Source organism: Capricornis sumatraensis, chromosome 9 (genome assembly GCF_032405125.1).
Source record: "Capricornis sumatraensis isolate serow.1 chromosome 9, serow.2, whole genome shotgun sequence".
Classification (NCBI taxonomy): Eukaryota; Metazoa; Chordata; class Mammalia; order Artiodactyla; family Bovidae; genus Capricornis; species Capricornis sumatraensis.
In genome coordinates, this window is record NC_091077.1 from 92,525,615 (window position 1) to 92,550,720 (window position 25,106).

General features: G+C 39.0%; 1 protein-coding gene across 1 annotated transcript in view; it reads right to left on the minus strand.

Moving 5' to 3' along the window:
* Positions 1-25,106, minus strand: part of ARB2A (ARB2 cotranscriptional regulator A) — a 404,738-nt gene that overhangs the window by 121,402 nt on the left and 258,230 nt on the right. The window contains exons 9-10 of the mRNA XM_068980929.1: positions 14,551-14,667; positions 7,993-8,077 (exon numbers count right to left, since the gene is read on the minus strand). Of these exons, the coding sequence (XP_068837030.1) occupies positions 7,993-8,077; positions 14,551-14,667 (202 nt within the window). The remainder of the gene's footprint in view (positions 1-7,992; positions 8,078-14,550; positions 14,668-25,106) is intronic.

Here is a 25,106-nt window from a genome sequence, read left to right on the forward strand (position 1 = left end):
TTCGTGACCCTTATCAATATCACAGAGAACACAGAAAAACATGAATAACTAAGTTTTTGTTCAAAAATAAGAATGGAGACAGGAGAATGGAAGGGAAAATATTCCTGCAAATGCTTTTTCCATTCCTACAGGAATAAAATAATCAACTGTTTTTAAATAAATGACAACCTTGAATTCTAAAGTGACTAATGAAAATATATAGCTATATTACATTTTCACAGAACCTTCCTCTTGAAGAACTTAAACTATCCTTGCAGATATTAAAAAATTGCCATTGCAACATTTCATAATATTTACACATGATAATTAAGGCAGATATTTGCTGCTGTCATTTTATAACAAACGTAAACAACCAAAATGTGGGCTATACAATAAAATATATCCTATAAACTATTTGTTTCTTTGAATAACAATGTTTCCAGTGGGCTCACTTTTACTAGTAAGAAATACTATTAATATAAAAAAGTGAGGGAACCAGCCACTTGGCACGTATTCAAGATTCCTCAAACATCCACCATTCACTATATGTTATAATAACTGAAAAGTTAGACTTCATTTTAAGTATAGGATATACTACTACCAATTCTTAAGTGCAGACTTGTCAAGCACATTTGCTTTCCAAAGGAAAATGAAAATAATATGACTGTACTGAAAATAATTATCAGTGATATTTTAAGTACAATTAAAAAATTTTACTGTACCTGTTTTTAAAATATATATGCATAGGTAAACAACATTCATAAAATGGAGCTATTATGAGCATTAAATCTACTTTTTGGGTAAAGAGAAACATATTTAGTAATAAAGGAAAAAATATAATATTAGAAGAGTATGTATTTTTACAGGTAATTTCATTGTTTTGACCATGAAACTTCTAGCCAAAAGATGAAAAGCATATTGCTATAAAACTTCATAAGTTAGAAATCTGGGGGGAAAAAAAGGCTTCACTGAATTCTGGACATCCATCATTAACTTGTGGTCAGTACACATTGAAAATTCAAATAATCTTACCATTTTAAAGTACAGTAACAGGATTATTAATCAGAGAATTTCAAGTGTTTCAAAGGTGCTTAAACAACATTTGCTATTTCTACTTGAATTTCCCGTCATCACCTCCACTATCATTACCTCAATTAAGTAGGTCATAAGTGAAAGAGAGTGAAAAAGTTGGCCTAATGCTCAACATTCAGAAAACGAAGATCATGGCATCTGGTCCCATCACTTCAGGGGAAATAGATGGGAAAACAGTGGAAACAGTGTCAGACTTTATTTTGGGGGGGCTCCAAAATCACTGCAGATGGTGACTGCAGCCATGAAAGTAAAAGATGCTTATCCCTTGGAAGGAAAGTTATGACCAACCTAGATAGCATATTCAAAAGCAGAGACATTACTTGGCCAACAAAGAAAGGTCCGTCTAATCAAGGCTATGGTTTTTCTAGTGGTCATGTATGGATGTGAGAGTTGGATTGTGAAGAAAGTTGAGCACCAAAGAATTGATGCCTTTGAACTGTGGTGTTGGAGAAGAGTCTTGAGAGTCCCTTGGACTGCAAGGAGATCCAACCAGTCCATTCTAAAGGAGATCAGTCCTGGATGTTCATTGGAAGGACTGATGCTGAAGCTGAAACTCCAATACTTTGGCCACCTCATGCGAAGAGTTGACTCATTGGGAAAGACTCTGATGCTGGGAAGGATTGGGGGCGGGAGGAGAAGGGGACAACAGAGGATGAGATGGCTGGATGGCATCACTGACTTGATGGACATGAGTCTGAGTGAACTCCGGGAGCTGGTGATGGACAGGGAGGCCTGGCGTGCTGCGATTCATGGGGTCGCAAAGAGTCGGACACGACTGAGCGACTGAACTGAACTGACTGAAGACAATTTCATCATTTCTTGCCCGTAACTGATTTCTCCCTCAAGCTCCCTAATACTTCTGGTAATGACATTTTCATTATCCCAGTTACTTTTCATTGGAGCTTATAATTGTCTTCCCCCTCCCCACAGCTCCCATATTCAACCTGTTTATCACCAAGGAGTGCAGATTCTTCCCGAATCATCGCTCTCTTATCCCCTCTATTCCCACTGCCACCACTTCAGTTCACGCCGGCAACCATGTACACTGGCTTTACTGTCACATCCTGCCAAGCCTATTGCTGCTGGCTTCTTGCTCCTATCTTTTATTCACTTACTAAATTAATCTTCTTTAAAATTCCACTTTATCATGTCATAATAATGTTGATCATGTCATAAAAATGTTAAACATGTTTTAAGGATTCTTTGATTAAAATTGCTGATCTTGACAGAAACCCATTCAATTTTTCTAAGCAGGTACAGAAAATGCTGGGTGTATGGCCCTAACTCTTCTCTCATTTGATGCAACCTAATATTGATGCCTAGTCTTCCCAGATGGGGTAACAGTGGAAACAGTGTCAGACTTTATTTTGGGGGGCTCCAAAATCACTGCAGACGGTGACTGCAGCCATGAAATTAAAAGACGCTTACTCCTTGGAAGGAAAGTTATGACCAACTTAGACAGCATATTAAAAAGCAGAGACCTTACTTTGCCAACAAAGGTCTGGCTAGTCAAGGCTATGGTTTTTCCAGTGGTCACGTATGGATGTGAGAGTCAGACTGTGAAGAAAGCTGAGTGCCGAAGAATTGATGCTTTTGAACTGTGGTGTAGGAGAAGACTCTTGAGAGTCCCTTGGACTGCAAGGAGATCCAACCAGTCCATCCTAATGGAGATCAGTCCTGAGTATACATTGGAAGGACTGATATTGAAGCTGAAACTCCAATACTTTGGCCACCTGATGCAAAGAACGGACTCATTTGAAAAGACCCTGATGCTGGGAAAGATTGAGGGCAGGAGGAGAGGAGTACTAAAGAGGATGAGATGGTTGGATGGCATCACCAACTCAATGGACATGAGTTTGGGTAAACTCCGGGAGTTGGTGATGGACGGGGAGGCCTGGTGTGCTGTGGTCCATGGGGTCGCAAAGAGTCGGACACGACTGAGCCACTGAACTGAACTTCCCCGACGGCTCAGTGGTAAGGAATCCGCCTGCCAATGCAGGAGATGTGGGTTCAGTCCCTGGGTAGCGAAGATCCCTGGAGGAAGAAATGGCAACCCCCTCTAGTATTCTTGTCTGGAGAATCCCATGGACAGAGGAGCCTGGTGGACTGCAGTCCATGAGGTCACAAAGTGTCAGACATGACTGAGCGACCGGGCACCCGTGCAGTGTTGATGCCAGGTTCAAAAGCAGCAGCGGGCCTGGAGACAGTTTTTTTAAAAAACCCTTTTTGGGGTTGGGGTGGGGGGAGATACTCATCATACTATCTGCATAGCTGGAGACACTGCCATGTCCCCAGCTTTCACAGCAGTATCTGGAACATAAGTGCTCAGTGAATTTGAGGAATAAATGGATACAGGTGCTTCCAACTATCTGAAAGTAGGGAAACTCTCATGAAAACTTTCATAAGTCCAAATGATATAAAGTGAAGATGCGACTACTTTAGGGCACATTTTGCTAATGGGTGCCTCAAAATAATTTGAGATAAGGCACAGATGCTCACAGGCACGGTTCACAACTATGGCAACATGATGCTGGGGTCTGGAGTGTAGTTCCCAGGGGAGGACCTTGGTGGTCCCACTCTTGAGGCTCAGGATACTTGCCTCTGTGATGGCTCCCTGAAAACAAATGCTGTAGCTATTTTTTGCTTTCGCCTTTCTTCCCGAAAGCAAAAATCCTCTTTAGCTTTCTTTCTTTTACTGAAAACAGGTACTAACACAGGTCTTTTGTAAAAGTGAAGAGGCATAAAGGAAGCTTTCAAAAAGTGGGCAATAACTGTAAATGCTGCGGAATGCATGTGAAATCGCCTTCTGACTTAAGTCACATTTGTTGGAATAAAAACCCACAAGAAATAGAAGGTTACGGAAAGCAGCAAGCTCTGTTCTAAGAAAAATTTGATCAGAGAAGAGCTGAATAGTATAAGCTTAAGTATAAGCTCAGACAAGAGCTGACGACTTAGTATAAGATCAAATGAGCGTGATAAAGAGGAAATCTATCTCTGGTAAACTGTACAGCACCGTCTAATGAGGTTGTGGAGGAGCAGGGGTTGGAATGAATTGTCTTTACAGAGCTTTAGAGTGCCTTTTTTGAAAGAGTTACTCTTAAACCCTAATGTATCAGAGAAGCAAAGCTTGAGGCTCAAAAAAAGTTGCGTTTTCTTTCCACTTAGGCTTAAACGACCAGGAGAGCTGAAGTTAAGCCTGTTGTGCTACCTACTGTTGTGGAACAAAGTACCCCCCAAATTCACAGCTTATGATGAAAACACATTTATCAGTCCCAGTGTGTGCTGGATCTGAGGGTGCCTTAGGTGGATGACTGGCTCTGGGTTTCTCACAAGGCCGCAGTGAGAGTGCTGGCTGAGGCTGGTGTCATCTCAAGGCTCGGATCCTCTTCCAGGGTCATTCACGTGGCTGTTGGCAGACTTTAGATCCATGCTGGCTCTCGGCCAGAGACACGGATTCTATGCCATGTGGGCCTCTGCGTGAGTGCTCACAACGTGGCAGCTGGCTTCCATCAGGGGGAGCAGACAAGAGGATGAGAAAGGGCCTAAGTTTGCCAACAGTCACGGGTCTTACCACGTTCCCCATTATCCTTAAGCAGCGGGCTGGAGAGAATGGTGGGATGACACTTTGAACACTCAGTTACAGGCCCTGTGATGTTTCTGATATCGTATCTAGGAATAAGGAGTAGAACTGGGGCTGGCTTCTCTTCTCCCCTCATTACCCTTGGTGTCTACTAGCAAAGCTACTGCTTCCCATTCCCATGACTGTAGGCTCTGTTGGTCTAAAGGTTGCATAGGGAGGAACGCTTCCATAAGGTATCACAACAATGACTCCACTGAACTGAAAGTGAAACTGCTATCTTATACCACTGGATGAACAAGCAATGGAGAATGCTACTAGACTGGCTAGGGTGACTAATCCTGATTACTAAGGAAAAACTGAGTTGCTGCTATACAACAGCAGTAAATAGGAGTATGTCTGTGATGAGGGAAATCCTCTAGGACACCTGTTAATATTGAATACTGTCTGTGATTAATGTCAACAGAAAAATACAGTAATGTAACTCCTGCAGAACTGCTAATGGCTCACACCCTTCAGGAATGAAGATATGGGGCATCCCATCAGGCAAGGAATCATGACCAGTTGAGGTGCTTGCTAAAAGCAAAGAGTATATGGAATGAAGTAGTTATACACACCTGCTACACGACCAGTTGCAAAAAATGAAGAATGTAATGGTTATGAGCATTTTCTCCTTATTTTGATATGAATATATATAGGAAATATTTTTCGTTTTCTTCTCTCTTATTCACATCTCATGTAAGACGTGTCCATAGTAATTAGCTTTATCTCTCATTATTAAATTATAGGATACCGAAGATGAGAAGAATGAACGTCATTCAAGGACAAAAAAGGGGCATTGTATCCTCCCTTTTAGTGTGTATTCAGTTGTACATAGGACAGTTGTACCATGTTAGGTGGAAGCAAGACTACTTTAATGTCTTCGTTTGGAGAGTGGTTTAAGGAGATGTATGTGAGTGCCAAGTAGACAAGGGGTGAACTGTGGAGGTTCTGCAGTGAGGCACTTTGGCTTGGTTGAACTATGATTCCCAGAATTCCTTTTCAAACTGCACGTCTCTGTTTAGGCTGGTTCAAAAGGGAGACTTCTGTTGGAAATTCGGGGGATTAAAATGAAGCAGCAGCCATTTCAAGCTCACACACACTGTTTATCTGCTGGCCCACTTGGTGGCACAAGGCAGCGGTTAGCATCATGACAAAGGGCACCAGCTTCTTCAGGAACCCACACCACCAAGGACAGAAGCCCCAAGAACTGGCACAGATTGAAGTTCATCCTCGTGGGCTCCAGCTCATGGTTATGGGTTCCAGCTCATTCTTGCTCTTCACCCCTTTATGTAACACCTTCCCTTAACAACTGCCTGCTCTGTAGACAGCTCTAGCATCACAAGTAAAGTTGACATTCTTCCAGATGCTGCTCAATCAGATCTGATCCAGTCCTAGGTCAAACCTCTGTAACACATCCTTTACTATCTACAGTCTATCCTCATTATTTGTGGATTCCGTATTTCTGAATTCACTTACTTATTAAAATTTATTTGTAATCAATACTCATGGTGTTTTGTTATTTGTGGACGTGCACATGTGGAACGTGGTAAAAAAAAATTTGAGTTGCTTAACAGGTACATCCCTAACTAAGGTCAAACAAGGTCATACTCTGAATTCTTGATCCAGTTTTGTGCTGTAAACAATTATCCTTTTTGCAGACTATTTAGTGCTAAGACAGTGATGTATCTTATGGAGAAAGTAAGTCCTATTCGGGCACGAGTTAGTGCCGTGGACTGTGAGTTCAATGTTAGTGAGTCAACTATACATTAAATAAGGCATCTTCAAACAGAAACACTCATAAAACAAAGTTATATACATTGACCGGTTGATGAAAATGTGACCAGAAGCTTCCAAACCTAAGCCTGCATTTTCTTGAGGAGTAATGATTCACTGATTCAGTGTTCTCAGAGACTTCACAAAACATAACCACTGACAATAAAGAGAATATATTGTAATTAATGCACACGTGCACACACACACATGCACACACACACACACACCCTGTAGCATATATATCTCCTACTAGTCTGTTTCTCTGACTGAACCCTGAATGATAGACCTGGAAAGTTTAGTTACAATAATAGTGAAACTCAGTTCAAGTTTAGGTATTAATGATGGTAAAATTTAGTTATCATAAGAGTTCTTTCCCTAGTAGCTGAACTGTTCTCCAAATTTCCTTCAAATACATAAACATGTATGCAACTGTAAGTACTTTGCGATTAGCTATCTCTTATGGTTGTTAAATGGAGCAGTTCATGTTCAAGAGAAGAGGGCGGCAGAGGATTAGATGGTTAGACAGCATCATTGACTCAATGGACATCACTTGGAGCTAACTCTGGGAGACAGTGAAGGACAGGGAAGCCTGGTTTGCTGCAGTTCATGGGGTTGCAAAGAGTCGGACATGACTTAGCTACTGAACAACATGTTCAAAACTTCTGCTCATTCTCTGGCACCTATGACCAGGAAACCTGTTTCTGTTCTGTATCATAATCAGACACTACTGCTCACTCTGTGTTTATCGTGAAAACTGTGAAAGCCCAAACCAGAAAGCAATGAAAAATGTCCCTCTTTCTTCTGACCTAGAGATGAGGGACTAAAGTACAAATCTTTCAGGCTGGAAGTCAACACCAACATTAAACTGTCTGGAGCCCACTTGCTTCCTCAGGTGCTCGGCCCACCTCTATTCTTTCAGTGGACAGGCTGGTCTTGCCTGTTCATAGTTCCCCATGAAATGGACATCTTCTGATTCATCCAGCCCTTCCTCCTTCATTGGTGTTTTCTTTTGTCCAGAGTATCAGCCTGCACATCTTCCTATAATCCAAGTCCCATCTAACACCCAACCAAAGGCTTTTTTTGGTCCAACCAAAAGCTTTTACATGAAAAATGTCTGTAGACTCTAGGCCATAGCAATCTCTCTTCTCTGAACTCACGGTCTTGACTTCCTACTGGATCACTGAGTTGGTAATTAATCAGAGACAAATACTCTTGAGATCCTGTATGGCTCTCCAGTCCTTGTTTTAATAAGTTTTAACTGTACAACCGTCTCCCTAAACTTCAACAGCAACTGTCTATATTACTCTCAAGTTGTTTGTATCTGCCCTTCTCCACTGAGTTTGTTGGCAAGCATCTTCAACCACTTAAAGCATTTTTGGTAGTGGGTCCACCCCATGCCATATGTTACCAATCATTCATTCAGATTCAAGCCAGAACAACATGCTTAATTCACAAAATAGAATACCACATTTCATTAGCATATTTTTTCACCTTAAAAGCATTCTATACATCTCTCATCAAAGACATACCTGCTGAGACTCGGGGACAGTCAGGCAGCATGGACTCCACTGATGTGTCTAATGGTTCTGAGCTAGAGACCCAATTACAACAGTTCTGCAATGAAATAGAGACAATGTTCTGTTGAAACACAATTTAAGGCAAGACCAACTTGTTAGGCTGTAGAGATTAATCTATCCAATACAATCAGCCATTATAATTATACTCTACCTCTATATACTATAAGAAGTCCTCTTATGTAAACAGTCAGTAATTACTCATGAGTAAGATGACTGTGGGAAAAAGTTTATCTTCTACAATTTAGCAAATTATCTGTCCTGATATTAAGAAGACATGTAACCTTCTGTGAACCATGATGGAATATACTTATAAAAGAAGTCTAATATTTTAATTAAAGGAAATTGAAAAGGGTATCTAGTTTTAGTTTTTAAATGAAAATAAATATTAATTTGAACATGTAAAAAATAGCATTATTTTAAAACTATATTCTTTGTCTCTGTAATACTAGAAGAAATACATTTTGCAACTAATCCTCAAAATGGCCCATATAAATATAAAATCTTTTCATTTTTACTTCAACTTGGTTCAGTGAAGGCTGTATCAAACAGATCAAAAGAAACACAATCTGGTGAACTGTAGCTCTGTGTCGAGGACACAAAACCTTCAATATTAAAGACAAACCTCTAAGATGATGGTTTACAACTTAAATGATATAGAAATAATCTATATTCCTTCTATACATTTTAAGTGCATATTTGAAGTCTGGGGGCTTCCCAGGTGGTACAGTGGTAAAGATTCTGCCTGCCAATGCAGGATACATAGATTCAATCCCTGGGTCGGGAAGATTCCTAGAGAAGGAAATGGCAATCCACTCCAGTATCTTTGTCTGGAAACTTCCACGAAAAGAGGAGTCTGGCGGTTTATAATCCATGGGGTCGCAAAGAGTCGGATATGACTAAGCACACACGCACACAACAACATTTGAAGTATGGCTTAAAAAATGTGATTAACCTTACATGGCTTAAAAAAAATTTCCAACACACACATACACACAATGAATTTCCAGGCGGATTTTATTTTAAAAGAAATCATCCTATCAATCATGTCAGAAAAATCGCTGATGGCTGTTCTCTAAGCAAGCATGTATTGCGTATGTTTAGATGCTTGCCGTCCTGGTTGTGCACCATGGAACCCGCCCTCACTGCGGAAAGATCCTTGACTGGTAGATCAAGTGTCTTATTGTATTTCCTTAATTCATTCTGTCTGGAAGAAGATGTCAGCTGTGTTGCAGTGAGGAGAGAATTTCAAAGGCCCCAGTCCCCACCAATAAAGGCCGAGGAATGGCTTTTGAATAGATTTGTCAAGGCAACCCTACTGTTCTGGGACCAGGGAGAGCAGGAATAACATAAAGGAAGGGTTGCTGTATGAGACTAGAAAGTGAAGTTCAGAAAGCATGGCAGATTTTTGTAAGAAACAGTAGATCAATGAAACTACTGAACTGTGTGGAAAAAAAAAAACCATGAAAACAAACACAACATCTAGTAATGTTCTTAAATGTTTTCTTTCTTTTTATACTTAAAATGGATAAAATATTACTATTTGCATGTATTACAAAAGCTTGATGGTTTAAAGTAGATATGTATTCTATAATTTGCACTCCTAATCTTAATTAGTAGCTGAATGCAAAATTATACAATGTAAGGGATAAGAAATTATAAAAGAAATAGGGTCTTAGAAGATATTTCATATGTTTGAAATAAATAAAATTAATATTACTATTGATAGAATACCACATCAGAGAGTTCTAGATAATGCAGAAGATTAGCACACAATTAGCCAGCTTTTATATACAATGTGACACTTGCTTGTAAGAAATAAGTATTCTCCAAAGCAGTGTCAAGATATGTAAATGGATCATTTGTTTTATCATTCATCACAACCCCTAATAAATTCAAAAATCATGACTTCTATAGGTACTAAAAATTGGCTTGAAGTGATACTGGGAGATAGCTTCATTGAAGAATGACTTTCTCTTTCCTCTCTTTTTCTTAATTCTTAAACAATTTAGTCTTTGCAATGACAGCAATTAGCTCTACCGACAGACAGCGATTAGGTATATATTTTAATTATTATTCATCCTAGAGGTGCCTCCAAATCTGATGAAAGTCAGCTATAATCCAGGTGATATGTCAGTCTTAATACTGTTCACTTACACTTCATGTATGTAAGTATTATAGGATATTTTCAGTACTAATAATATTAATGGTACATTATAGTATACAGTTGATTAATCATTTTCTAACTTGCTATCACTGACTTTAAAATCCACAAAGTGGATTTTATCCAGCTCACCTTTAAACTCAAAATATTTAAAGCAAAATACAGGTTACCATTTTATGATTCTGAAATTTCAGTTTTTATCTAGGCAAATGTTTACATTTTGATTTCTCATAAAATCAAGATAGAAAATAAACACCCTATAGTTAAAGTTCTCTGCAATGACAAAGTACGGGTACAGGATTGTAAAGGTTTGATACCACAAGTTGACGTACATGTGTGGTGTGTTCATGTTTGTGTGACATTTTTACACCACTGGGAAAAGCATATAGAGAAAAGGACGAAGCCAGCTAGAAATATGTTTGCCATATGACAGAGTATAATGAAATAAAATAATGTAAACAAACTCGGAAGTACATGAAGGGAAGAAAACATGGGAAAGACATACGGCGATGACACATGAACTCAGTCTATCTGAAATTCCATTTATCAAATGCAATTCTCTATTCTGAGACGTGTTTCTATAGTTTAGAAGCCAAATCTCTTTTCACTGTTTTTCTAATGCTTATTCTACCCCACTTCTCAATGCTCCGTTTGAACCCTATCCCAGTTCTTCAGTTGAGATGAACACTAGCGAAGTGTCTTGGATGATGATTAGAAGTAGCCCATCAGGAAAGCCCTACTAAACTCAGATCATGCTGCAGGCGTTCCCAGACCCCAGCAATCGTATTCTCAGTTGTCCTGAGTGGACAACAAGACATGCTGGACTAGAGGTACCAACAGAGCCGTGCTTGAGCCTCAGATGCAGCCCAGCCCCATTCCAACCAACAAGCAGAGGGAAGGAAGCCTCTGGCCAGAGCCAGCAGACTGAGATGGGTCCTGTAACTACAATTTTTCTGGGTCTGAGGGATAAAGAGAAAAAAGAGGCAGTGTAGTGATGTCTTCAAGTTAAGTATTTTCCATTAAAAAGTCTTTTACTGTGAAATTATGACTTTACAGGTTTTTGTGGCTGTACACTGTCTTCTTTGTGAAATCCAAAATTTGGGGGTTATTCATATAAACTTAGAATTGCCTATAGGTCACAGGGCTGAGCGACATTGACATTTAAATCAAGGGCTGACAATATTTCAGTGTAGATATGAAGTGAATTGAAAATTTTTATAAAAAGGTTATACCTTAATGTATGAAGTTTAAAGAGAGAAGCACGTAGTGGGTACTCCTGTGCAAGATATTTGGAAGTATTTGGAGATGCTTGTTGCCCTGGTTGAGTGTAGATTTTTACTCATTGTTATGAGTTGTAAATCATCAGTGTCTGTAGGTTGCTCTTTAATATGGAAGGTGTTGTGTTCTCGGATAAGAACTATTAGTCATCAGGTTGTATTTCCAGGACAGGCGCTCATAACTGAATCGTGATGGGTGAGGGCTCCTGATTACTACATAGAACCACACATCTGGCTTGGCGGCAGACTTTCAGAGACCAGGGATATGTCAGGAAATGACATTCACCCACTCAGCCTTTTTTTTTTTTTAATAAAAACTATATATTTAAGTTGTATAACATGATGATTTAATATACATATACACAGTGAAATGATAACTGTAATCAAGCCAATTAACATGTTCTCATTTACACAGCTAGCATTTTTCAGTGTGTGGTGAGAGAATCTGAAATCTATCCTTTTAGCAAATTTCCAGTATTCAAAATGCTGTATATTAGGTCTCTAGACTTGTGCATTCTATACCCCTGCAATCCTTGACCAACATCTCCCTGTCTCCCCCACCTTCCTGACATTAGGAACCACAATTCTGTTCTCTGCTTCTGTGTATTCGACTCTTTCAGATTCCACATGTAAGTGGGACCATATATTACTTTTCCTTCTGTGTCTAGCTTATTTCACTTAGCATAATGTCCTCCTTATGCTAACTGGGCTCACCTTTGCCCACTCAGCCTTACAGCCTGGAGCCCAAGGTAAGAAATCCTTTGGTTACTTTCTATCTCTTCTTTGATTAAATTAAGATGAATTCAGCTACTGCCTATTTCAGTCGGATAAAAAAAATACACAGATCAATATATTCTGACTTTTAAAGGGGATGACTAATCTAGTCTTAGCTCAGTTCAGTCGCCCAGTCGTGTCCGACTCTTGGTGACCCCATAAATCGCAGCTCGCCAGGCCTCCCTGTCCATCACCAAATCCCGGAGTTCACTCAGACTCATGTCCATCGAGTCAGTGATGCCATCTCATCCAGCCGTCTCATCCTCTGTCGTCCCCTTCTCCTCCTGCCCCCAATCCCTCCCAGCATCAGAGTCTTTTCCAATGAGTCAACTCTTCTCATGAGGTGGCCAAAGTACTGGAGTTTCAGCTTTAGCATCATTCCTTCCAAAGAAATCCCAGGGCTGATCTCCTTCAGAATGGACTGGTTGGATCTCCTTGCAGTCCAAGGGACTCTCAAGAGTCTTCTCCAACACCACAGTTCAAAAGCATCAATTCTTCAGTGCTCAGCTTTCTTCACAGTCCAACTCTCACATCCACACATGACCACAGGAAAAACCATAGCCTTGACTAGACGGACCTTTGTTGGCAAAGTAACGTCTCTGCTTTTGAATATGCTATCTAGGTTGGTCATAACTTTTCTTCCAAGGAGTAGTTAGAAATTCTTAAAAAATAAATCTAGATAAATTCTTTTTATATGTCTCACCTGGACTATGAACACCTCACAATTAAAAAAAAAGATAAATGGGATGTTTCTAGTTTGGGGTAAGTACTAAATTCTATATTGGTTATGTGTGTGGGAAAAGGTACCAACATTTATAAACTTTACTAGCTATATAATACTAGGAGCTGGTTATATATATGTTTGGATGGATAAAAAGTAATTGTCATAAAACATACAAAATTTGTCTTAAGAGAATTTAGGTCCTTGGAAATGACAATAAAGGATGTAGCTAAACTATGAAAGGAGGAAATGCGATAAGCAATGTGGTCAGAAAACACCTGGGTGTTAGAATAGATTAAAAAAATAAAATCCCACCTTTTTATGTTTATTGTGAGAGGTGGAGTAAACATATTTTGGACTTTTGCATGATGAAAGCACTTTTTCTAATGGAGAATAATGACAGTGAAAAGAGACTGGTGATATGGCAACACCATTAAGGGATTACATACCTTAGACCTTCTGTTTGTTCAAAACTCTTTTTAAACATTATCTTTCTGATCCTTATAGTATACCACGAGAACTGGTATAAGTTATTCATTGTCCCTATGGTGAGAGGTCAGCTGAATAAATACCTGGTATTCTCTTTAAAAAAAAAAAAAACTGGAAGAAAATCAGGAAGGTCAACCAGCTCATTCATATAAATAATATGTATTGATTTGATTAAATAATTGCTAAAGCATGGTATGGCTGATGTTAATTTCTTATAATATCAGGAAGGTAAATATAAATAAAAAAGAAATTTCAGCTATATATCTGCAATAGGAATCAAGGAAATGGTGAGCTGAAAGGTGTTTCAAAACCAGAAGCATATTCAATGAAAGTGTGAAAGTGTTAGTTGCTCAGCCATGTCTGACTCTTTGCGACCCCATGGGCTGTCCATGGAATTCTGCAGTCCAGAATACTGGAGTTGGTAACCATTCCCTTCTCCAGGAGATCTTCCCGACCCAGGGATCAAACCTGGGTCTCCTGTATTGCAGGCAGATTCTTCACTGTCTGAACCGCCTGGAATGAGTCCTTGTACACGCTCAGATTCACAAGCCCTTTGGAAGTATGAAAAGCTTTCTTAGCCTAAGGTGGGGCGTGACTAGCCCCTGGGTTTCTCCTAGCTCAAGGGTCTGCCAAGCACTATTTCAGCTTTTTACTTCTCCCCCTACTGGCAGCAGTGAGCCATCCATTTAAGAGAGGCATACACTGACCTTCTTTCTTATAATTAAACAGTATCAATGATACATAGCTGATGGGAAAAGTAAATACTGGGGAATAATAACCTAACAGATCGTGACCTTATTCAGTCTAAGTTCCTACTATCTGTTATATGCACACATATATTTCATACAAAGCAAAAAAAAAAAAAGGGGGTGGGGGTGGGGGAGGAAGGCTTCCAAAAAAGTAATCGTTTTTCCAAAGGGTTTTCTATTATTATTTCAACCATGTCTGGTTTTCTCTATTCCCTCTAAATGTTCTGCCTCCAGAAAGGGAGCTTGGGGGTGGGAGGTGATATAAGTTGGTGGGGGCTCCAGATATAAAAGGCTCACACTCATTCATCTCAGCACTGAAAAAAAAAAAAACCATCTCACCTCTCTCATCCATTCTCGAATCGTTTTGCCAGCTTCTTGATGCCACACATTGTGAACAGAGTCTGTCAACGCCACGGCAGTCACCTTGCTTTTCACATCTGCTTCTCGCTGAATCATCTGTTTTTAAAAAGGAAAATGAAATATTGGCCATAATTGTTTTCCCTACTGGGTACAAACTTAGTCATAGGTAATAATAATATTAAAAATGAAAAAGCAATATGCATTTCTTGCTCAAAGCTATTCTTTTCTATGCTGAACACATGCCCTATTCTTGTTCAGAGATGTGAAAAGATGCAATATATATATTTTTAAAAGATAATACCACTTAAGACTTAGAACTACGCAGCTCTATTATTTTCCATGTGGTTTGACAATTCAAGGATTAAAGGGATCACAGGGGAAACGAGGAGGAATCCCTGAGGGCGTCTATTACAAGTTTCTTCCACCACTTCCTATTCCAGTGCTTCAGGGAAGTCAGTACCGGGGCTTCACTCTCAGCAACTCAGGACTAACTTCTGCTAATTTTCAGTAGATGGTACATTAGTAAAGAAAGATATCTTGCTTTGATTTCCCCATTTTAACTAGCCAGCTCTTCACCATGGCCTCATAATTCCTTGGTGTTTTAAATGCCCACAAAGACCTTTCTCTTCGTATTATCAATGTCATTTTGTTTTCTAATATATTTCTTTATGCAGAAAAATGATTATAGTTTAACTTCTTTTTATAGAATGTTGTTTTTATAAAATTAAATGGTTCTAAAGCTTTAAAAAGAGTCACTTGGTTTGAAGAAATGGAAGAATTTATCAGAGGTCTGCAAGATAAAAAAACCTGAGAAATATTTAATAATAGTTCTAGATTAAAAGAATCAAAAACATTCTAACTCAGCTAACATTAGTAACTCTAATTTGACACAACAAACATAAGAAACCTTAATAAAAAACTTAGTTATAATACAATATCTAATAGTCTCAAATTTCATAGCTCTCACTCTTTCTTTGCATCAAATGTCTTTTCTCCCTCTAAAAAAGAGCAATTTCTCTATCATGTGCTATTAATTTATTGTCTATAAAAATAAATTACTGCATTAAAAAAGGAAGAATTCTGAACGGTGATGAAAGCTCACACAGAAAACAGTGCAAGCCATGTTTCTAATACCAAAGGATGCCTGTTGGCATTTTGAATTAAAAATCTCTCTCTCTCTCTGTTAAATTCCTTTAAACTCTACATATGCAGATCCCCTTTCACTGAACAGGACCTAATGGGAATCTAATTCACTGTTAATGCTGCCTCAGCAGCATTTCTGCACCTTAAATCTTTGTGTCTTGTGGTTTCTGCTTATGTAATGTGCAAATCTTAAAATCAATGCTGGTTATCAACATGATGATATTACTGCAACATTCACCTGGCAATACCAATAATATTTTAAAAAGCATAAAATAATACTCCAATTCAGGACTTCATATTCATTATTAAATAGTGTGCTACCTGCTTCTAGATTTTATTTTAAAAATAAGATTCTCCAAATGGCACTAGAATACAGAAATTTAAACCAACATCAGCTAATAAAACCCCCAGTTCCACAACAGGGAATCCACCTGGCTCATGAAGAACTTATATGTCCTTATTCTCATTTTCTAAACAGGAACATTTTTAGACACGGAGAACGACTGTTGCTGAAATTACCAAATAAGAACACTGTGGTCTCCTGGTATTCTAAGAATATGTCTGCATTCAAAAATATTTGTGCTCAATTTTCTTTTGGTTGTTGTTAACACATGCTGACTTAAATTAAAGGTGGTAGTGACTGAAGACACTAGATATCAAGGGCCATTTGTGAAATGATATACAGTTAAGAGTTGAAAAGGCTGAGAATTTAGTGCAAAAGTAGAAGATCTGGGGATTAAAATTTTACAAACCTGGAAATATACAGTTGATAGATTAACTACCGGGGGAGAGGTGGGTTGAGGGGGGGGGTTGGTCTGTTTGTTCATCTGGCTGACATTTCACACAAAGGGAGGTGATGATGTATACCTTTTGTTCACATCTCATCAAATCACATTATAATCCAGCATGATCCTCCCTTACGCTGTTTTAGTTCTTTACAGTTTAAAAAGCACTTTCATATCATATTACTAGAGGAGGGGAATGGTCAGATTCCAGAGGCTCTGAATCAAGAGCTGTTTACAAATGAACTCAGTCACAAAGATTTTCAAATATTTGACTGTAAAGGATTAGGAGATTTGTAAATCAGTGAAAATCTTAACAGTTTAGTTTTCCTGATGATTCTCCTCTGTGCTGGCCTTGCTGCAACGGGCAGTGCTGACCTACTTGCAGCTGCCATTTCGGTCCAAAGCCTCTGCATTTTGCATTTGTCGGGGCGGTTTCTAGCCCCCATTCGCTCCCTAACTGGGACTGAGCACTGATGGAAAATGCTGGAGAACGGCAGTGCTGGCTAGGGGGAGACTGAACACAGGAACCAAGACTGTGTAAGAGACAGACCTTAGAAGCAACATAGCTAAAGCAAGGAAAGGGTGGAGGCATAGACGGGGAGGAAGACGACTTCTTTAACAGTCCAAAATAGAAGACTGTGATGGTGTGGAAAACTCAGCAATCTGAAAAGAAAGAAGCCAAGTGACCAAAGCCCTACTCTACGTCAATTTAAGGTGAAGATGTGCTTTTTATTAGGATCCAGGGATAAGGACATGTTTGAAATTCTCTGCAAAATTCTATCTGTATGTGACATGAATATTTTTCTGGGAAAGGATGCTCAGCTTTATTAGATGCTCAAAGGGATCTTAATTTCTAAAAATGGTAAGAGCTCATGAGCCCAATACCAATATTTGAAAGAAGAAAGATGCCATTATTTTGTTGTTGCTGTTGTTATAACATCTTAAGTATGGCAGTATAGTTCAACAGTATGTGGACCATGAACTTCCAGATGTTCAAGCTGTATTTACAAAAGGCAGAGGAACCAGAGATCAAATTGCCAACATCCGCTGGATCGTCAAAAAAGCAAGAGAGTTCCAGAAAAACACCTACTTCTATTTCATTGACTATGCCAAAGCCTTTGTATGGATCACAACAAACTCTGGAAAATTCTTTAAGAGATGGGAATACCAGACCACCTGACCTGCCTCCTGGGAAACCTGTATGCAGGTCAAGAAGCAACAGAACTGGACATGGAACAACAGACTGGTTCCAAATAGGGAAAGGAGTACATCAAGGCTGTATACTGTCACCCTACTTATTTAACTTCTATGCAGAGTGCATCATAAGAAACACTGGGCTGGATGAAGCACAAGCTGGAATCAAGACTGCCAGGAGAAATGTCAATAACCTCAGATATGCAGATGACACTACCCTTATGGCAGAAAGTGAAGAACTATAGAGCCTCTTGATGAAAGTGAAAGAGGAGAGTGAAAAAGTTGGCTTAAAACTCAATAGTCAGAAAACAAAGATCATGGCATCCAGTCCCATCACTTCATGGCAAATCGTTGGAGAAACAATGGAAAAACAGTAAGAGACTTTATTTTTTTGGGCTCCCAAATCACTGCAGATGGTGACTGCAGCCATAAAGACAAAGCTACGGTTTTTCCAGTAGTCATGTATGGATGTTGGACTATAAAGAAAGTTGAGCATCAAAGAATTGATGCTTGTGAACTGTGGTGTTGGAGAAGACTCTTGAGAGTCCCTTGGACTGCAAGGAGATAAAACCAGTCCATCCGAAAGGAAATCAGTCCTGAATATTCATTGGAAGGACTGATGCTGAAGCTGAAACTCCAATACTTTGGCCACCTGACGCAAAGAACTGACTCATTTGAAAAGACCCTGATGCTCGGAAAGACTGCAGGTGGGAGAAGGGGACGACAGAGGATGAGATGGTTGGATGGCATCACCAACTCAATGGACATGAGTTTGAGGAAACTCCGGGAGTTGGTGATGGACAGGGAGGCCTGGCGTGCTGCGGTTCATGAGGTCGCAAAGAATCAGACACGACTGAGTGACTGAATTGACTGATGGCAGTGTAGTATCAAAAGTTCAATAAAAGTAAAAAAAATTGGTAACCCAGACATATTATCCTAAAGTTCATGGCGTATTAGGTTACATGTGGCAAAGTTACAATTAAAATATTGCTTTTGTGTGTTTAATATTTCTACATAGCACTTCATAAATTTCAAAATGAATACTTTTACTTCATTCTGAAACAGTATTGAAATAAATGTATAATTTGTATCATTTTCCCCATTTGGGAGGAGAAAACTGAAGCTGAGAAACTGGTTAATGGCCACACAGACATGACTCTGTGTCTGGTGCCACGTAAAATGACACAACTCTCACTTGACCATGACTTTATGTCTTCTGTTCTTTCATTTGGGTCACATGGGTCTATTTCTCAGCAATATATTGTTATATTCTTATATAAACAAACTCACTTGATTAATTCCTTTTTCATTGACTTGGATAGTTAAAGGAATGGTTAAAAAAATTCAAATCCAAATCAGTAAAGAAAATTGAAATTCTAAAAATGATGCTCAGAGAGAAATCAGCCATGAGCAATATCAGACTATCAATAACACTAAAAATTATTATATACAGAAGTCTCTCAGTCGTATCCGACTCTTTGCGACCCCGTGGATTGTAGCCCACCAGGCTCCTCGGTCCATGGGATTTTCCAGGCATGAATACTGGAGTAGGTTGCTGTCTAGGATAACAAGGAACCTGAATATTTCTATAAATCATATTGATGATTTGAGAATTAGCACAAAATATTTGATGCTGTCATCTGATATTTTTGCTTCCCCTTAATTCTATTTATTCCATTTATTCTATTTTTTTGTTATAATGTCCTTTCACCTTGGCTTATATACAGTTAATCTGTACTTTCCTTCGCTGGATTGCATGTAACCAGTCTGACAAGATTAACCCAGTAAATACCAAGTAGTTTGAACAGTAAAAACATATACCATTTGTATGTAGGCTTACCTTACTATTAAAATTTTCCTTGTGTTTGAAATTCAGAGCAAAAAATACCGAGTATTTTTTTATTTCTTCCAGAGTTAAGAGTAAGATTTTAAACATTAAGTAAGTGTAACAAGATAAGACAGCTTCCTGAGTTTAGGAGTGTTTGGTTAGATGGAGACCAGAGCACCAGAAGGGGGCAAGGGAGGGCCAGAGTCAGCAGCAGCGACCTTTGCCCCCTCCATGCGCACAGGGTCCTTTCATAGGGCTGCTACCAGCTCTCCCCAGGAATCAGGTAGGCCTTTTCTGCCCACCTAACTTCCCTCACTATGCTTTCTCCAAGGCCCTCCAGTGAGGTACCTGCTTACTACCTCCACAGGTACCTGAACCAATCCAAATACTTCATGTCACCCTGAAAGTTCCTTAATTCCCTTTCTGTACCTACAAACTGTTCACTTTTCCGTGGGTTTCATTTCTTCCAGAACTCCATCATGGCCTACTTTTAGCAAAGGAAAACTTAAAGAGTTTACTATTTTTCCTAAATTAAATGAAAAAATTGCTCTCCTTGTCTTAGCTTAGAAGATACGTTTTTGAAGGCAGGGAAATGTTGATGTTATAAGGATGCTCTGACATGAAATCTGTGGGAGCAGATTCATGTCTTTCCTCCAGGGTCTTGGATTTTGGAAGTTACAAATCCAAGTCAGTGCTAGATTCAATACTCCCCCATCTGAAGAAGAAATGAACTCTGAATTGGGTTGTCTTCACCCTAACCTAAAGGTGAAATAGGTAATTTTATTCTCCCATATGTGTGACCCAGCAGCCACGGCACTCAGAATAAATATGTCTTATATTTTAGAGTCCAAGGGGACCTCCTGAAAGAGCCAGTGTGGCTTAGGGGTAGCGAGGAATATATGCACGTTCAGGCCTATATTTATATTTGCATGCTTAATGTTTTTGAGGAAAATAGTTCAAAGTCTTTCATCAGCAAAAGCCATTACTCTCTTTTTAAATTCTGACATGTGTTACACATATGTACTATGAGGATTACAGCATGTGAATCACTTGTACAGGAAAGAACAGTCTCAAAGAAAGTCAAATAACGCGTGTCTCCTTCAGATTAAGACCTGACACTACTGTACATTTATGAATCTGAGGATCATTATTACTGTATGAGCATGAATGAATCATCACTCTGGTTAATAGCACAGTTGAAGTCTGAGATGTCTTTAAAAAAAAGATATATATATATATATATACATAAATAGATCAGCTCCCTCTAGAGCTCCTCAAGTTAAGTTGTTTCAAAGTTTGGAAAGGACCTTTTCACATTTTCATTGCAGACGGTAATTACACTCAGTGCTTCTACTCGAGTGCCATCTTCACGAGTGCCTCCCATCATTTTTTCTCCCTGCATGGCCCCTTGTGTGTGTACTACCTTTTGTGCTCTTGGGCCTACTCAGTTAAAAATGTGCCCAGGGCCAAGATGACTAATCGGCCGACACTGGGTTTGGCAGAGTCTTTTCTGTTAACGTCTTCCTGAAGAGTCTATTGTACAGGTTGATCCCAGTAACATGCTACCCACAAAAACCTATGCTGCAACATAAAAACCTTGGTTCTGTCACACAAGGCTTTTGAAGTACCTTTACTCATCATAATGAAATATACACACACTTTGGTAGATGAAATAAGAAGACTAAATTGCCCAGCAGGAAATTCAGACAAGCATGACACTCAGCTCTCACTGTTTTTGCTTTTCCTTTGAAAGCAGACACTTTCAAGTAAGCAGTCCTCATAAGGAGTATGGTGGTTAGGTTCAAGGATGATGGAGTCAGATTCTCTGGGTTCAAATCCCCACTCTGACACTTCTGGTAGTTAACACCTTGAGTTAATTATTTAAACTTTTTCCAGGCCTCTCTTTTATTCCACGTCAAAGGGAGATAATAAATAAGCTAAGTCACAGAGTTATGGTGAGATGCCACTGACTGAATATAAAGCAACTAGCAGAGGACTTGGCACACAGTACACAATTATAACACGTGATCCCACAAAAACACACAATGCAAACTACTCCAGATGTGTAAACCAGTGCATTCTCTTTCCTCAACGTAGAAGGTAACAGAAGCTTAACTGAGAATGCATTTAATGACAGCATTATTTTTTAAAGAGCTATAGAATCCATAAAGGAAAAAAATTATGAAGGGCTGCATTTTCCTTAAGAGTTTGTGGTTCAATAATTCTAAAACCACCTGGTTGAGTAAAAAGAGCTGATTATCGTGTCTGTTTAAAATCCTGTAATCAGAATACTAGACCAGTAATAGCACCAGGCACTTGAAAATTAAAACAGAACTACTCTGGGAACCAGTGAACCCTTTCAGAATTACTGGACTGGCAACAAAGCATGGAGCCATGGCTTAGCAGTGCCAGGCTGGCGGAGACAGTCTTTTTACTGCTGTTTTTTTTTCTACATAGAAGGGAGTGTATCTGACTATGTTTTTAAAAAGATAGTCACAGAGATGTGGAGTATGTCCAGAGGAAGGCAGTAGAGCGTCGTAGTTAGAAGCACGCACAGGCTCTTGAGTATGACGTCCGTAAATTTTTAGTTTTTGTTAATTGCTATAAGAATACAAAAGTGGGAATAATAAAATTATAATGAATCAAAAGTAATCATTATAACAATAACAAAAGTGGGTATCACACTTCATAGAGTGGCTGAAAGATAAACGTGATAAAGCAGATACATGATTAATACTGTCAGCTACTATTATTCCCTTGCCATTGATTTTAAATTTCAAAATGTATCCTTCCTTTTAGATATGGTATCTGTGTACATTTCAGTGACATCAACATTTGCGCTGAGGGGGTAGTGAAGAAGTGTCATACAATGACTACACCCACCTGAATAAAGTGGCTGTAGCCTAGTTTCACCTCCACTACATACACTGATTTGGACTTGCTTAAATGCTTTTATTTATTTATTTATTTTTAAATTTGATTTTATTTTACTTTTCAATACTGCATTGGTTTTGCCATACATCAACATGAATAACCAGGTACAAATGGGATAACCATACATTTTAGATGGCCCAGGGCAGTCCCGCTTTATGCCTACTGACCTGGTCAATTATTAATAGTGTCTCCTTTCACTGTTAAAAGTGTTTGGGTTTGGACAGTAAATATGTACAATGTTAGTTGCTCGGCCCTAATGTACGTGCATACATATCATACAGAAGTTAAAGGTCACTCTAGCAAATGAGTAAGTCTTTGTGCTCAATGCTTAGCCATTGGAGGATGTACCTAAACCTAGAGAGTTATCATGAAAACAAACAAACAAACAAACAATAACCATGCAGTTAAACACACAAGAAATACTCCCCAAAGTTCTTCAATTCAAAACTTCAGGGAAAGCCTGAGCGCGGTGTGGCCCTTCGCAGACGCACAGGTAGCCTCACACCCTGGGTAGGTAAATGGGGCCAGCTGGAACTCCACGGTAGCCACAGGATAAGACAACATTCCCTCTTCCTGTGCTTTGAAGCCCTCGCTTCAATTCTTACAACCTTTGTCTAGTTTCAGGAAGGAAAAAGGCTCTCCGCAGGCAAGAACCCCGAGGGACAGGGTGTGTAAACCGAAACTTCTTGGGTCACGTGCATTTATGAAGATAAGTCTCCAGCCACCAGTCAGGGAATGGCAAGTTATGATTTACTGTTGCAGGCGGCCAGAGGAGAGCAGCGACCACTTCCCTTTCCTTTCCTGCCTAGACCGTGTGCCACGTGCAGACCCCCTCAGCAACAAAAAGGCATGTGGAAGGCAGGCTGAGAAGGGGAAAACAAAACAAAACGCATATTAACTGACTGACAATCTGGGAGAAGGGAAAGAGGACCAGTGCCTTATGAAAACACACGACGTGAAGGGGAAGAAAAAAGCAACAGTGTGAGAAACTTACTTTACTAATCAAGAAAACAGCAAGCTAGTTGTAAGAAAAAAAAATAAAAGAGGTCACAGATTAAAAAAACAGTGTAAGGGTTCATCAAGATGACTTGTGTGATTAAATGTTTTATTATGCAATCTTAGGAGAGTGCCCACAAGTCAGCAAGATAAAATAAAACACAGATTTGAAAACGATGAAGAATATATAGAAAGTGGATATATTATAAATGTATGGAAAGGAAAGGAAAGTGAAGTCGCTCAGTCGTGTCCAACTCTTTGTGATCCCAGGGACTGTAGCCCACCAGGCTCCTCTGTCCCTGGGATTTTCCAGGCAATAGTACTGGAGTGGATTGCCATTTCCTTCTCCAGGGGATCTTCCCGATCCAGGGACGGAACCCAGGTCTCCCGCATTGTAGACAGACGCTTTACCGTCTGAGCCACCAGGGAAGTCTTATAAATGTGCAAGTGAGGACTAAAAACACCATCAGTCCAAAAAATTAAGGCAGGCTTAGCAAAGGAGATGCTTAAATGGTGACAATACATGGTCTTAAATGGAAAAACGAGAAAACTTTTTAAAACGCTGTAAATGTACTACATACCAAGGAATGTTTCTGATGCAACTAAGTAGCAGGTTCACAATATTCAGTTTAAAACCCACTTATAGCCTTTGGTAATTGGCATACACTAGAAATACTCTGCTGTATATACATGTGTGCATATATATGGATTTGGCAGGGGCAGGCATATATTCCCATATATATACTGGAATATATATGACCTATATATTCAGCTGGGAGAATGTTAATCTACTGAAGTTTTTAAAAACAAGCATTTTCTTCAAGTCTTGGAAAAAAAACACAAAGAGATAGGATTTCTTGCCACAAAGATATATAGCAGATAACCAGAGTGCAGAAGATCATGTGATTTTACAAATTCCTCTTAAAAAGCCTTTATGTTAGGGGTGAGGTGATGGATATGACTGGCTCGGTTGTGGCTGAACATTTCACAATGTATACAGATACTGGAGTCATCAGGTTGTACACCTTAAAAATACACAAAATTTAATTGTCAATTATACTTCACTACCTTTGGAGAAAAAAAAACTTACTGAATTTTCACATAGATGTTTGGTGTATTTGAAATTTCATTAAAGTTTTCAAAGTTATTCTATAAATTTAACAATATTTTTATAAAAAGTTCAGATGCCAATTACCTGTGTTATTTTCAATGTATTTTAAAGACTGTATACTCTGCCACCTACCGTAAACAGGGGGAGTGATATTCTAATTTATCAACCTTTCTAGATAATACATTATTACCATTAGGTTGATTTTTGACCTTTAGGAAGAACTCACAATTTAGGAAGGAAGTCAGATTCTGATAAATTCTGTAAAGACTCAATATTTTGAGTGTTTATAGTATATAGATTATCTTATTAGAACAATTTCTTTTTAAGCAGATTGGTAGTTGATTATGAACCTGTTTTATAGATGAGGAAATCGATGCTTTTAGAGAAAGTGACTTGCCCATATTCACACACTTAGTATGTGGCTCAACTAGACCTATTAACTCTAAATCCTGTGTCTTTATACCACGACTATCTGTACATAATACCCTACACTTCTCCATCTTAAATACTTACACTGGTAAAGACTCATTCACTATCTTTCTTT